The sequence below is a fragment of the Dermochelys coriacea genome, chromosome 1, assembly GCF_009764565.3.
Source record: "Dermochelys coriacea isolate rDerCor1 chromosome 1, rDerCor1.pri.v4, whole genome shotgun sequence".
Taxonomy (NCBI): Eukaryota; Metazoa; Chordata; order Testudines; family Dermochelyidae; genus Dermochelys; species Dermochelys coriacea.
In genome coordinates this window covers 349,530,551-349,542,591 of record NC_050068.2, presented here as the reverse complement: position 1 = coordinate 349,542,591, position 12,041 = coordinate 349,530,551, and the positions used below count along the sequence as shown (strand labels likewise).

Here is a 12,041-nt window from a genome sequence, read left to right as displayed (position 1 = left end):
CTCTCCTCCCTTACTGGTTCCATGCAGGCACCGGCGTGGGTTGGGTGATGATGGCACCGTGAGGTCACAGAAGTACAACTCTCTCTTCCCACATGCCCCTTCTCCCGCCCCATCCTCTTTGAAAGGGGATAAGAAGGGGCTCAGCATCTTGAGCGGAGATCGCTCCTTTTGGCGTCCCGACAAGCTGGGCCCTTTGGAAGAGGGCCAGCAGCTGCATGGACTCCATCTCCGCTGCTTCCGAATCTGCCCCCCTTGCACTTCCAGCAGCTGGAGCTGGCCCCAGGCCCCCTCCCTGGAAACAGGCCCCTTGGTGCCTTCCCCCGTTCTGACCGCCCTGCTGCAGCTTTTCAGCAGGCCGTGCTCGCTGTGAACGGGGGTGGGGTTTTCTTCGGCTGGCTCCATTCAGCTTGCTGGGAAAGGCAGGGAGGGCTCAGCCCTGGCTGGAGCTGCCAGCTTTGGGCTCGTTGTGTGGTCCCCCTGCGTGTCTCCTCTTCCCCTTCCCCCCACCCCAGCGCCTTGGCCACATTTCAGCTCCATGGGCTGGGAGAGACTGAACCAGGGACTCTGCACTGGTGTCTCCAGGGGCGAGTAAAAGAGCAGTGTCCGGTCCGGACCTACGGCCGGAGAGCCCAGCTAGGAGCAGATTTTCATGCTGGAGAAAGCTAGATTGTCTCTGTGCAAATGACTGGGGCAGGCCTGGGGAGTGCAGACCAAACACACTGTGTGAGTAAGGCAAGGAATGGCCAAGTCACACTGCATACACCTATCCTGGTGTGCTAATGCAGGGGCTTTGTTGGGGGCTAGGAGGAGGGCTGGAATGAAGAAACAGCTGTGCTTCTCAACTCCCTTTGGAGCCAACAAATTGTCCGGCACTCCTCCATATTCCCCCCATTCTTTTCAGCAGGGATTTGCATCCTGGCCATTTCTTTTCTGCCACTTTGGGATGTGGGCTTTGTGCTGGGTGAGTATCCCCCTTATCCCAGCTGGGTCGTGTCCCACCAGCGGAGCAGCCCAGGGTAGAGGACACAGGGGCCTGCTTGGGTGAGACCTGGCTCAGAAGCCAAGACAGTAGAACTGGGCTGGTTAAAGGACTGTCATAAATCAGGGCTGAGCCCTACGAGGATCGGCTCTGGCTGATAGCACTGGCCAATCTCCTTTAAGGAGGAAAACTTCCTTCGATGGATTTTCTTGTGCTCCCTCAGGGGAGCAGCTGTCTGTCTCCCCACATCATAGCCCTTGTCCCTCCAACCTAGCTGGACAGGCGAGGGACTTCCTTCAGCATCCACTCCTGAACAGCTGGAGACATGGCTGTCAAGTGAGATAAGGAAGGCTTAGTTTAGTGTATAGAAGGGGTATAGCTCCTGACCAGACATGGGCGGCAGCAAAGATACCCACCCCCAAGCGCTGCACGTGTGTCTCTTGTTAATGTCTCTGTAACTCAACATGAGACAGGCAAGAGCTGAGATATCTGCTGAACCAGTACCCTTGCTGTCCTGTCAATTAAAGGCACAGAAGGACCCTGCCCTGCTTATCTGGTTCTCCAAAGAGACCTCCAGCAAAAACTGGGGAAAGCCAGACTGGAGGTTTCTAGGCAAGCACCAAGCGGGGGTGGGGGGGGGAAATCTTCCACACTCTCATTAGACATCGCAGAAGCCACAACCCAGCTGTTGCTTTTTACTAATCACCTGTAAGGAGCAGCTTGATCTGCTGTTTTTATGAATAGTGCCTGGAGAGGCCAACTGTGCTCAGAGTCCCATTGTGCTAGGAGCTGTATGAACACTCAGTAAGACCCTGTTCCACTCCCAAAGCATTTGTCAAGCTGCTTGAAGTGACTCAAAGGTACTAGAAGCTGCTGTAATATGCAAGCTCTATGTGTCCTCTAAGGCTAACCCAGGCCAAGCAGCTGGGGATCCCTTGCTTATGCTTAGAAATCTTGCCCTTTCTGAAGTCCAAGCAGCACAGAGCCCCAGTCTACGTTACCACTTATGAGGGTAAAACTTATGTCCCTCAAGGATATGAAAAACCCCCACCCTGAGCGACCTAAGTTTTGCCAGCACAAGGGGTTGTGTGCACACCCCTATGTAGACAGGAGAGCTTCTCCCGCCAGCACTGCTCATTGGGGATGGTTTAATTATGTCAGCAGGAGAGCTCTCTCTCCCATTGGCATAAAGCAGCTGCATGAGAATATTACAGCGGCACCTCTGTAAGCTCTCTAGTGTGGATGTAGCCCCAGTTTCTTCTTGGCGATTTTTATTCCCTTCCTCCCAGAGTTTGAGCTGCTGGGATGAATTCACATGGTGGTTTCTTCTTCATGGGGGGGGGGGGAGGCAGGGAGGAATGCAATTAAAATCTTTGTTCATTGATGAGTCACAATGGTTCGTTTGGTTTCAATGGGCCTTCTTGGTGGGCAGGACTAACACCTTTTGTAGGAAGCCAGCATCTTACATTAGTTAATGCTTCTTTCCTGCAGGGTGAATTACAGAGGTGTACAACGCAAACCCCTTTTAACGGGGGCTACAGCTTATAAGTGAGATTGCTACATGCAGCATCCTACAGGCATTCCATAAAGACTAAACACATTCTTCTAAATATAACATCTATTTTACCAGCGCATAAACACACGTGAGCCAGACTGGTTTCCAGTTATACGTTTGCCAGTGTTCCTTGAGGCCTAGGGACCTTGGCACGAGCTGACACCTGGTCTGTTCATGTCACACTTAGGGCAGGTCTACACTTGAAATGCGGCATTGGCGCAGCTGCACAAATGCAGCTGGGCCCCTGTAGCGCTTAAGCAGAGATGCTCCTAGGCTGATGGGAGAAGCTCTGCTGTCAGCATAGTTAATCCATCTCCTCGAGAGAACATAAGAATGGCCATATGGGGTCAGACCAAAGGTGCATCTAACCCAGTGTCCTGTCTTCTGACAGGGGCCAGTGCCAGGTGCCCCAGAGGGAATGAACAGAACAGGGAATCATCAAGTGATCCAGCCCCCATAGATAGTTGCTATGTTGATGGGAGAAGCTCTCCTGTTGCTGTCTCCAGCGGGGGTTAGGTCAGTAAATTACATCCTGCCGGGGCATGGATTTTTCACCCCCCTGAGCGACGTGGTTAGACCGCTGTAAGTCTGGAGTGGAGAGCTGGCTTCATAGTCTAAACAGACAAGACAGAAGCAAAGTGGAGGTCACACAGGAAGTTGGTGCTTGAGCCAGGAATAGAGCCCAAGTCCCAGTCCATGGCCCTTTCCAGCACCCCCTGGATCTTACCTTGAGAATCTCTTCACTACTTTAAAAGCAGATCATCGAAATTCTCAGCTATGAAGTAGTAAGTAGAAAAGGAGTACTTGTGGCACCTTAGAGACTAACAAATTTATTAGCGCATAAGCTTTTGTAGGGGGCCAAGTTCTCACCCTTAGCTGGGCAGTGCCTAAGCTGAAATTCCTTGGTTTTAAAAAGCCCCTAAAACCTTGGACAGGTTAGTACAACACATCCTCCTCCTTTCCTAGGGTGGTTTAGTGTTTTGGGTTAGAGCAATACATTGGAGAGGTTAAGAACCTAAGATTGTTATGTAAGCAGCTGTGTCTGTATATTTAAATACAAAACATTGAATGCTTAATTGGCAGGGGGGGCTTGACCTTAGAACCCCAGCTGTTGAATCCTAGCAGCCTCCCACACTAGCACAAACGGGCTCACCATAACTTTGCGCTCATATCTGTCATGTAAGATGCTCAAAGCTCTTTACCAACCTGCATATTATCTCCATTTTACAGAGGGGGAAATTGAGGTGGGGTGGTTTAAATGGGGTGCCCAGCTGATCTGGCACCATTCTCCCATCCTAATTATTAGATCTGTGCTGCCTCATCTTCATACAGATGTATATTCGCTGTCCTAAATGTTGATTTGAAAGGGGAGCTCTGTCTGGGACTGGGCCAGCAGACTGCTCTCTGATGCTGGCTGGGACCCACTTGCTAGTCACCATGCTGATGGGGAATTTGCAGGCAGCTCGCTGCCTGGCACTATAGGTTAGCAGGTGGTTGGAGCGCCAGCATGCAGCTGAGGTCGCAGGCTTGTTTCAGGGGTGGCGCATTTGGGTCCAGCCTCCCTCCCCCCACCGTTAAGTTTTGCATCAGCTGGATTGCTGAAGGCCCTGCTGCCCTGGTATTTGTCTACCCTCTCCATGAATAGTGTTCCCCAGGCAGCACCCAGGGGAACTAGTGGGGACCGGGCCCTGCTGGTGTTTTTATCCCCACGTTGTCGACAGTTGCTCTGAATTGGAGGCAGTGGTAAAAACATCCAGGCCGTCTTCAACGTGAGTGCCACCACAAGAGGGTCTGCACCACGGGGAGGACATTGGTGGGCATGTAGAACAAAAACTGGGGCAAAGACAGGCCTGGAACCAGTGCGGAAATACAGATTGTAAATTCTGGTGCGAAGGGACTGTTGTTTTTTTATGTTTAGTTTGTCCAGGATCTACACAATGGGGCTTAAAAGTGGCTTGGAGAATCTACAGGGGAGGGATAGCTCAGTGGTTTGAGTATTGGCCTGCTAAACCTAGGGTTGTGATTTCAATCCTTGAGGGGGCCATTTAGGGATCTGAGGCAAAAATTGGGGATTGGGGGTCCTGCCCCAAAGGGTTGGACTAGATGACCTCTTGAGGTCCTTTCCAACCCTGATGTTCTATGATTCTATGAAATGAGCTAATACGTAGCTCTTCTACAGGTGAGCAATAACTAAATAATAATATATATCATTAATGTGTAATATATATTTAAATATGTTCTGGAGTGGTATAAAATCCACTAAAAGGATTTATTGAAAACGAATGATCACAGATCTGGGCCAGAAAGGGGGAAGTTCCAAAAACCTTAGCCCTAGGTCAGTGGTTCTCTACCAGGGGTACACATAACCCTGGGGGCATGTAGGGGTCTTCCGGGGAGTACTCAACTCATCTAGATATTTGCCTAGTTCAACAGGTTATGTAAAAAGCACTAGCGGAGTTAGTACAAACTAAAATTTCATACAGACAATGACTTACTTATACTGCTGTATCTATGATACACTGAAATGTGAGTACAATATTTATATTCCAGTTGATTTATTTTATAATTATATGGTAAAAATGTGAATGTCTGCATGCTTTTCAGTACTAGTGTGGCTGTGACACGTTTCACAGTAGCAGCCATGTTAGTCTGTATCCGCAAAAAGAAAAGGAGGACCTGTGGCACCTTAGAGACTAACAAATTTATTTGAGCCTAAGCTTTCCTGAGCTACAGCATCCAATGAAGTGAGCTGTAGCTCACAGAAAGCTTAGGCTCAAATAAATTTGTTAGTCTCTAAGGTGCCACAAGTACTCCTGTTCTTTTGGTGACACTTGTATTTTTGTGTGATTTTGAAAGCAAATCGTTTTTAAGTGAGGAGAAACGAGGGGGTACGCAAGACAAATCGGACTCCTGAAAGGGGTACAGTAGCCTGCAAAGGTGGAGAGCCACTGCCCCAGAGCAGGGGTTTTCAACCTTTTTTCATGGGTGGACCCCCAAACATTTTCAAATGGAGCAGCAGACCCCTTTGGAGATCTTAGACACAGGCTGCGGACGCCCCCCCCCCCTTGAAAACCACTGCCCAGGAGGGTCTGAATTGTGCGATCCAAACCAGGGTCTGCGGACCAAGGCTCTGAAGGGAGGCGGCTTCAGACGGAGGTTGTGGCTCCCAGCCGCGTTTGACAAATCGGGGGTGCGAGTCGTTTTCAAAAGCAGGGCGCTTCCAGATCGGGACTCGAGGATCTCCTGCGGTCTCTGGCAGCCCTCATGGGCTAGGATCCTGTGAACCTGGCTTCCCTTGCAGAGGGCAGCGAGCGGGCTCGGATGCCGAAGGGCAGCTCCTGGAAGTGGAACAATCTGGAGTTGGACTAAGACACACACACACACACACCCCACTTCTCCCCTGCTCGGGGCACTGCGCAGTCCCTTTGTCCTGCCCAAAATGTGCCATAAAAGCTTGAGCCCCAGGGGAGCTCTCTTCTCCCGGGGGGTGCTGCCTGCTGACCGGTCCCCGATGGGGGGGGCTGCCTCCCCCTTACTCGCAGACAGATCCCCGCTGCTAGGCAGCCAGGCGAGGGGCTTCCTTTCTGCTCCCCACGTTTCTCCTGCCGCTCTCCGTGTGGAGCAGGGGGAGGGCCCCGCTCCCTCTCGCCCTTTTTGGCTCCCTCCAGCCTGTGCATTCCTGAGAAAGGAGCAAGGACAACAAAGGGGGCAGGAAAGGAGAAGGCGCAAGACAAGTTTCTAGCAGGAGGAGGCGGAGAATTCCGGGGGGGCGGAGGATTCCGGGTGGGGGGGGCTGTTTTCCAACTTTCCTCTTTTCCCTTGCAAACTTTTTGGGTTGTGCGCGCAAGGCGGGGGGGGGGGGGAGCCGCGTTTTCAAGGCCCGACCCTCCCTCCCGCGGGACATTTTGGGGAGCTCGGCGCTGGGGGCAGCGCAGCCTGCCCCGGGAATGCCCCGGGGGGCTGCGGGAGCGAAGGGGGCAGCTTGAGGGGTGGATACTGCGGGGGGGGGGGTCGCTAGGATGATCCTGGGCGCGGGGGGGCCGCGGGGCGAGGCGGGCCAAGATGGCTGGGAGTTTGCCGAGTGGCCCGCGGCCCCGGGGCCCGGCTCGCCCTAGGAGAGGCGAGGGGGGGCGCAGGGGGCCGGGGATGGCCCCGGCGGGCTGGGGCTGGGGCTGGGGCCGGGGCCCCCTGCTCTGCGGGCTGCTGCTGCTGAGTCTGGGCCCGGGGCCGCCCGCCTGCCGCGGGGCGCAGCTCAACGCCTCGGCCGCCCGGGACCGCTGCAAGCGAGCGGCGCCCTGCGAGCGCCTCCGCTCCAACGCCTGCCTGGGCTCGGCGCTGCCCTACGCCGCCACCTCCACGCTGCTGGCCGCCGACTCGGGCTCCCAGGAGGAGGCGCACGACAAGCTGCTGCTCTGGTCCGGTACGAGGGCGGGGGGCTGGGAGCTAATGCATGGGGAGGAGGGCAGGGCATTGGGGGCTGGCGGGCCAGGGGAGGGAGGGACAAGGCATGGGGGGGCAAGGCAGGGGCAGGGCATAGGTGGCTGAGGGTTAATGCAGGGGGGACAGAGCGTGGGGGGCTGGGGGCTAGGATATGGGGGGCCAATGCAGGGGCAGGGCATAGGTGGCTGAGGGTTAATGCAGGGGGGACAGAGCGTGGGGGGCTGGGGGCTAGGATATGGGGGGCCAATGCAGGGGCAGGGCATAGGTGGCTGAGGGTTAATGCAGGGGGGACAGAGCATTGGGGGCTGGGGCCAGTGCAGAGAAAGGGGGATAGGATATGGGGGGGCCAATGCAGGGGCAGCACATAGGGGGCCGAGAGCCAATGCCGGGGGGACAGAGCATGGGGCCTGGGGGCCAAAGCAGGGCGAGGGGGCCTGGTATGGGGGGGGCCTATGCAGGGGGAGAGGGCGTGGTATGGGGTGCTGAGGGTTAATGCAGGGGGAAGGGGGCAGGACATAGGGGGCTGGGGGCCAATGCAGGGGAGTAGGTAATGGGGCCAGAGGCCAAATGCATGGGGCAGGGCATGGGGGCAAATTCAGGGGAAGCGGGCAGGTCATGTAGGGAGCACTGCGGGAAGGGGCAGGGCATGGGGGAAGGGCTGGGGGCAAATGGAGGGGGAGGTCATGCAGGAGGCTTGGGGGAAGGGACATATCCTGTAGGACTGGGGGGCACATGCAGCAGGAGGGGGCAGATCATGATGAGAACATGGGAGGAAGGAGCACATCAGGGGAGGCCGAGGGGAAATGCAGAAGGAAGGGGATACTGGGAGAAGGGTGCATGTCCTGCAGCGGGCATTGGAGGAAGGGGCACATCATGGGGTGCTGGGGGCAAATGCAGGAGGTATTGAGGGGAAGTGCAGGGAGGGCAAAGGACAAGGGAGCCTGGAGGAGCATGGGGACAGGCCATACAGGTTGTTATGGGGCCATTGGATCTAAATGGAGGGGGTATTTCAGGGCACACCATACAGGGGTAGATCACTTGGGCATTGGGTGGGTGAGCGCAGGCGGCAATGGGGAGAGAAGAAGCCGAGCTCATGGGGGCCTGGGGAATTGGGGGGCAGGTCACAGGGGAGTGTAGTTCTCCTTACAGATGTATCCTGGGCTCCCTTTATTCCCTTGGCTGTAATGCACCAGCTTAAAATGGCTGGGCCTACCTAAGTGGTGAGAGCCTTCTACTGCTGCCAGCTGGCAGAGGGATTCCTTTAGCTCAAGCATCACAGGTCTGTACTTTTGGTACTGATGGTCCAGGGTTCAGTCCCCACCGACAGCGCGCAATGTGTCGTCACACCAGTCCTACCGTGACCCTAGGTTCATACGGTGCCCAGCTATGTGGGACCGTGGATGGCACACTGGGTGCGGCGCTTGGATGTGTAGATGTGGCCAGGAAAGCAACTGATAATTCCCACTGGTGGCTTCCCTGAGCAGGTCTGCACTTGGAAGTGCAAAAGGGAAAGTGATTCTTTGCGTGCTCCAGCCAGGGTCTGGTGTTTTCCTGCAGCTTGCCTGCCCTCAGGACTGGGCAGTTTCACAGCTGATCTGCAGGCAGAACGGAGGGTTGCTTTGCTTCTCCCCAGTAAATCTGTTGCTCTTCCGTGCAGCCAGGAGGGCTAGAACCAACCTTCCATTGTTGTCTGTAATCTAAACAGGTAGGAGCCGGCTGTTACCAGGGCCAATTCTATAGAGCCACTTCTCCGGGGCTTCAATGAATCCTGATTGCAGCAGCAGCTGATTCCCAGCCCCGGAGGGGGAACTCTCCAAAGGCCGCTGTCCCTGGAGCAAGGCTTTGGAGCTGGGCTCCAGCTCCAGGCAAAAACCTGCAGCTCCACTGCTCCAGAGCTGCTCCGTGGGCTCCGCTCCAAAGCCCTGCCCTGGAGGATGAGGGTAGAAAGATGAGGAGGGAATTGGTCAGGTGCAAATGAGGGAGCTGGGGGAATTGGGTGGCTTAGGACAGTGGTTCTCAACCAGGAGTACACGTACCCCTTGGGGTACACAAAGATCTTCCAGGGGTTACATTGACTTATCTAGATATTGGCCTAGCTTTACAACAGGCAGCATAAAAAGCACTAGCGAAGTCAGTACCAACTAAAATTTCATACAGACAACGACTTGTTTAGACTGCTGTGTATACTATACACTGACATGGAAGTACAGTATTTATAGTCCAATTGATTTATTGTAGTGATGCGGTAAATGAGAAAGTCAGTAATAGCGTGCTGGGACACTTGTATTTTTGTCTGATTTTGTAGCCAAGTCGTTTTTAAGTGAGGTGGAAGCAAGGGTGTGCAAGACAAATCTGACTCCTGAAAGGGGGACAGTCATCTGGAAAGGGTGAGAGTCACTGGCTTAGGAGACTGGTAATGAGCCATTGTCTCTTTCCTTGATCTCTAGTATGCCAGTGCTGACCCAGCTGGTGTCAGGAGGAGCTGTAAGACATCACCTGCGATAAGATGGTGGTCTCAGCCTAACTCCTAGGAAACAAAACCAGGGTTGGCCCCCTCATTAGAACTCCCAAGAGAGTGGGCCATGAAAGCTTCCTGGGGGCGGGTGTCAGGAGTCAGACATACTAGTTTGGGGCTGTGAACGGTGCTGTTGCTCTGGCTGTGCCTGGTGGGTGGCTGAATGGAGAACTTCACTCCCCGAGTGCGTCTGGCAGGTTTCACCATGATAAAATCAGGGCTCACCAAACGAAACGAGCTTTTGCTGCCCCGGTGGTCTGGGGCGCCCCTTTTGTTCTGAGCATTCATCAGCACACCCTGAGGTGTGGGGGCAGCCAACCTTTCCCCAGCCAACACTTGCACTAGCAGTCTGCTAGGATCCCATGCACCAAATCTAATTTGCATTAGCTGGAGCACACTGAAACTGGCCACATCTTTTGTATCGATGTGCATGCTATTGAAACTACAGAACCCTGCATGCAACAGGACCAGGCATTGGATGCAGGGCAAGCAGTGTCCATAGGATGTGCCTCCTTGTTAAAGATGGAAGATGTCCCTGTATCCTAGATGGAGGAAACCAATAGCACCAACTGGCTTGCAGTGTATGAGGGTCATACATGGCTAATATTGTCTCTGCCTGAACTCATTTTGCGCTGTTGTTATTAGTATATTCTCCTTTTTGGACTGCTTGCCTGTAGACAAAGCTACCAGGAATCAGATTTAAATGAAATCTCAGGAAACTCTTGCTAACTGTAAGACCAGTAGGACAATGGAACAGGCGCCTAGGGAGGTCGGGGAATGTCCTTCACTGGAGTTTTTCAAAAAAAGACTGGGTCGCCATCTGTCTTGGATGGTTTATCTTGCCTCTTGGCAGAGGGTTAGACCAGATGACCCTTGTGGTCCCTTCTAACCCTAGGGTTCTCTGATTCTGGGCTGGAGATCCTAGTTGGTGTGACTGAATGCTTCTTTAGATGTGCCCACTGGACTCTGTATCCCAAATTAGTCTGAGTTGTTATAGCTTTCATTGGCTATCCCTCAACACGAGGATGATATCTGGGGGGTAGGGGAAGGAGAGTTATAGCTTTAGGAAGGTAGAGGTGCCCATATTTGAGTCAACCAGTGGTTCGTCTGGCATGCTGTGTGCTCTAGAGGAAGACAAAAAGGACCACACAATGTATTTCTGGTGCTCCGATATCATGGTGATGGATGCAGCATGAGAATCTGACTCTGTATATGTGTTTTGATACAGACCAATGCAAAGTTCTGCACCTAGAAACAAAGAACATGGGACATTGCCACAGTGTGGGGGACTGCATCCTGGAAAGCAGTGACTGTGGAAGTGGGCAAGCTACTCAAAATGAGCTCCCAGTGCCATCCTATGGCAAAAGGGCCAACGTGGTCCTGGGATGTGTAAACGGGATGGGTGGGGAATAGGAGAAAGGAGGTGATTTTACCTGTGTCAGTGGCAAAATACTGGAATACCCTGTCCAGGCGTAGCCTCCGCGTTTTAAAAAGAACGTTGAAAAATTGCAGCGGGTGCAGGGAAGAGCCGCAGAAATGGAGAAAATGCCTCACAGTGAGGGACCGAAAGAGCTCAGTCAGTTTACCTTCTCCCTAAGAAGCTTAAGAGGTGACTTGATTACAGTGTATGATGGCATCCGCAGGGAGGAAATACGGGGTCCTCACGTCGTCTTTAACAAATGGTGAATTCTCCAGCTCTTGCTGTCTTCAGATCAAACCTGGAGGGAGGCCTTTCGGGAAGATACACTTAAGTCAAATGCAAGTGATTGGCTCAGCCCAGGGGAAACCGGGGCAAATGTTGTGGCCTGAGTTACACAGGAGGGCAGGCTGATCTAATGGCCCCTTCGGGCCTTGAACTCTATGACTATAGAGCAACACTGTGTCACGGGAAGACGTTTATTCCTGATTCCCTCAATTCGTGGCCTGAAGCATTGACAGCCCGGTCATTTTTTTTTCCCTTAGCTGCTGTGATCTGCAGATGCTAGTGAAGTAGCAAGACCCATTCCGCTCCCAGCCCTGTTTGGATCCCCTTCTAATTTGTCTTTAGGTTTCAATGTAAAGTAGGGAATAGGCTTAATTTGATTTTTTTTTTTTAAATCTCTAAATACAAAAAGCATTAAAAAAAGAACAGGAGGACTTGGGGCACCTTAGAGACTAACAAATTTATTTGAGCATAAGCTTTCGTGAGCTACAGCTCACTTCAGACTAACACGGCTGCTTCTCTGAAACCTGTCAAAAAGCATTAAAGGTTTCATTGGCCAGAGCTTGGTCACTGGGGCAGTGAGGGAGAGTCTCCTTAGCCGACTTCATGACTCCTTTGCAGGCAGCAGGGTTTTCTTCAGCTTGCACTTCTTGAAGAAGCTGTTGGGTTGGGCTTTTCAAAAACCCTCCACGTTGGCCTACCTCGGCTCCCATAGATGCCAACGAGAGTCTCATTGACTTCCGCGGGAGCAGAATTAGACCAGCGCTGAGCCCTTTGGAAAACCTTGCATGGGGTTGCCACAGAAAACTCCTTCCAGCAATGCCAGCCTTTCTCAGAGGCTTGATCTCCT

At 53.2% G+C, this 12,041-nt stretch overlaps 1 protein-coding gene across 1 annotated transcript in view; it reads left to right on the top strand.

The window, feature by feature from the left end:
* Positions 1–6,571: 6,571 nt before the first annotated feature.
* SMO (smoothened, frizzled class receptor) overlaps positions 6,572–12,041 on the top strand; it is a 28,385-nt gene continuing 22,915 nt past the window's right edge. Inside the window, exon 1 of the mRNA XM_038386878.2 lies at positions 6,572–6,954. Within this exon, the coding sequence (XP_038242806.1) occupies positions 6,597–6,954 (358 nt within the window). The 5' untranslated portion in view covers positions 6,572–6,596. The remainder of the gene's footprint in view (positions 6,955–12,041) is intronic.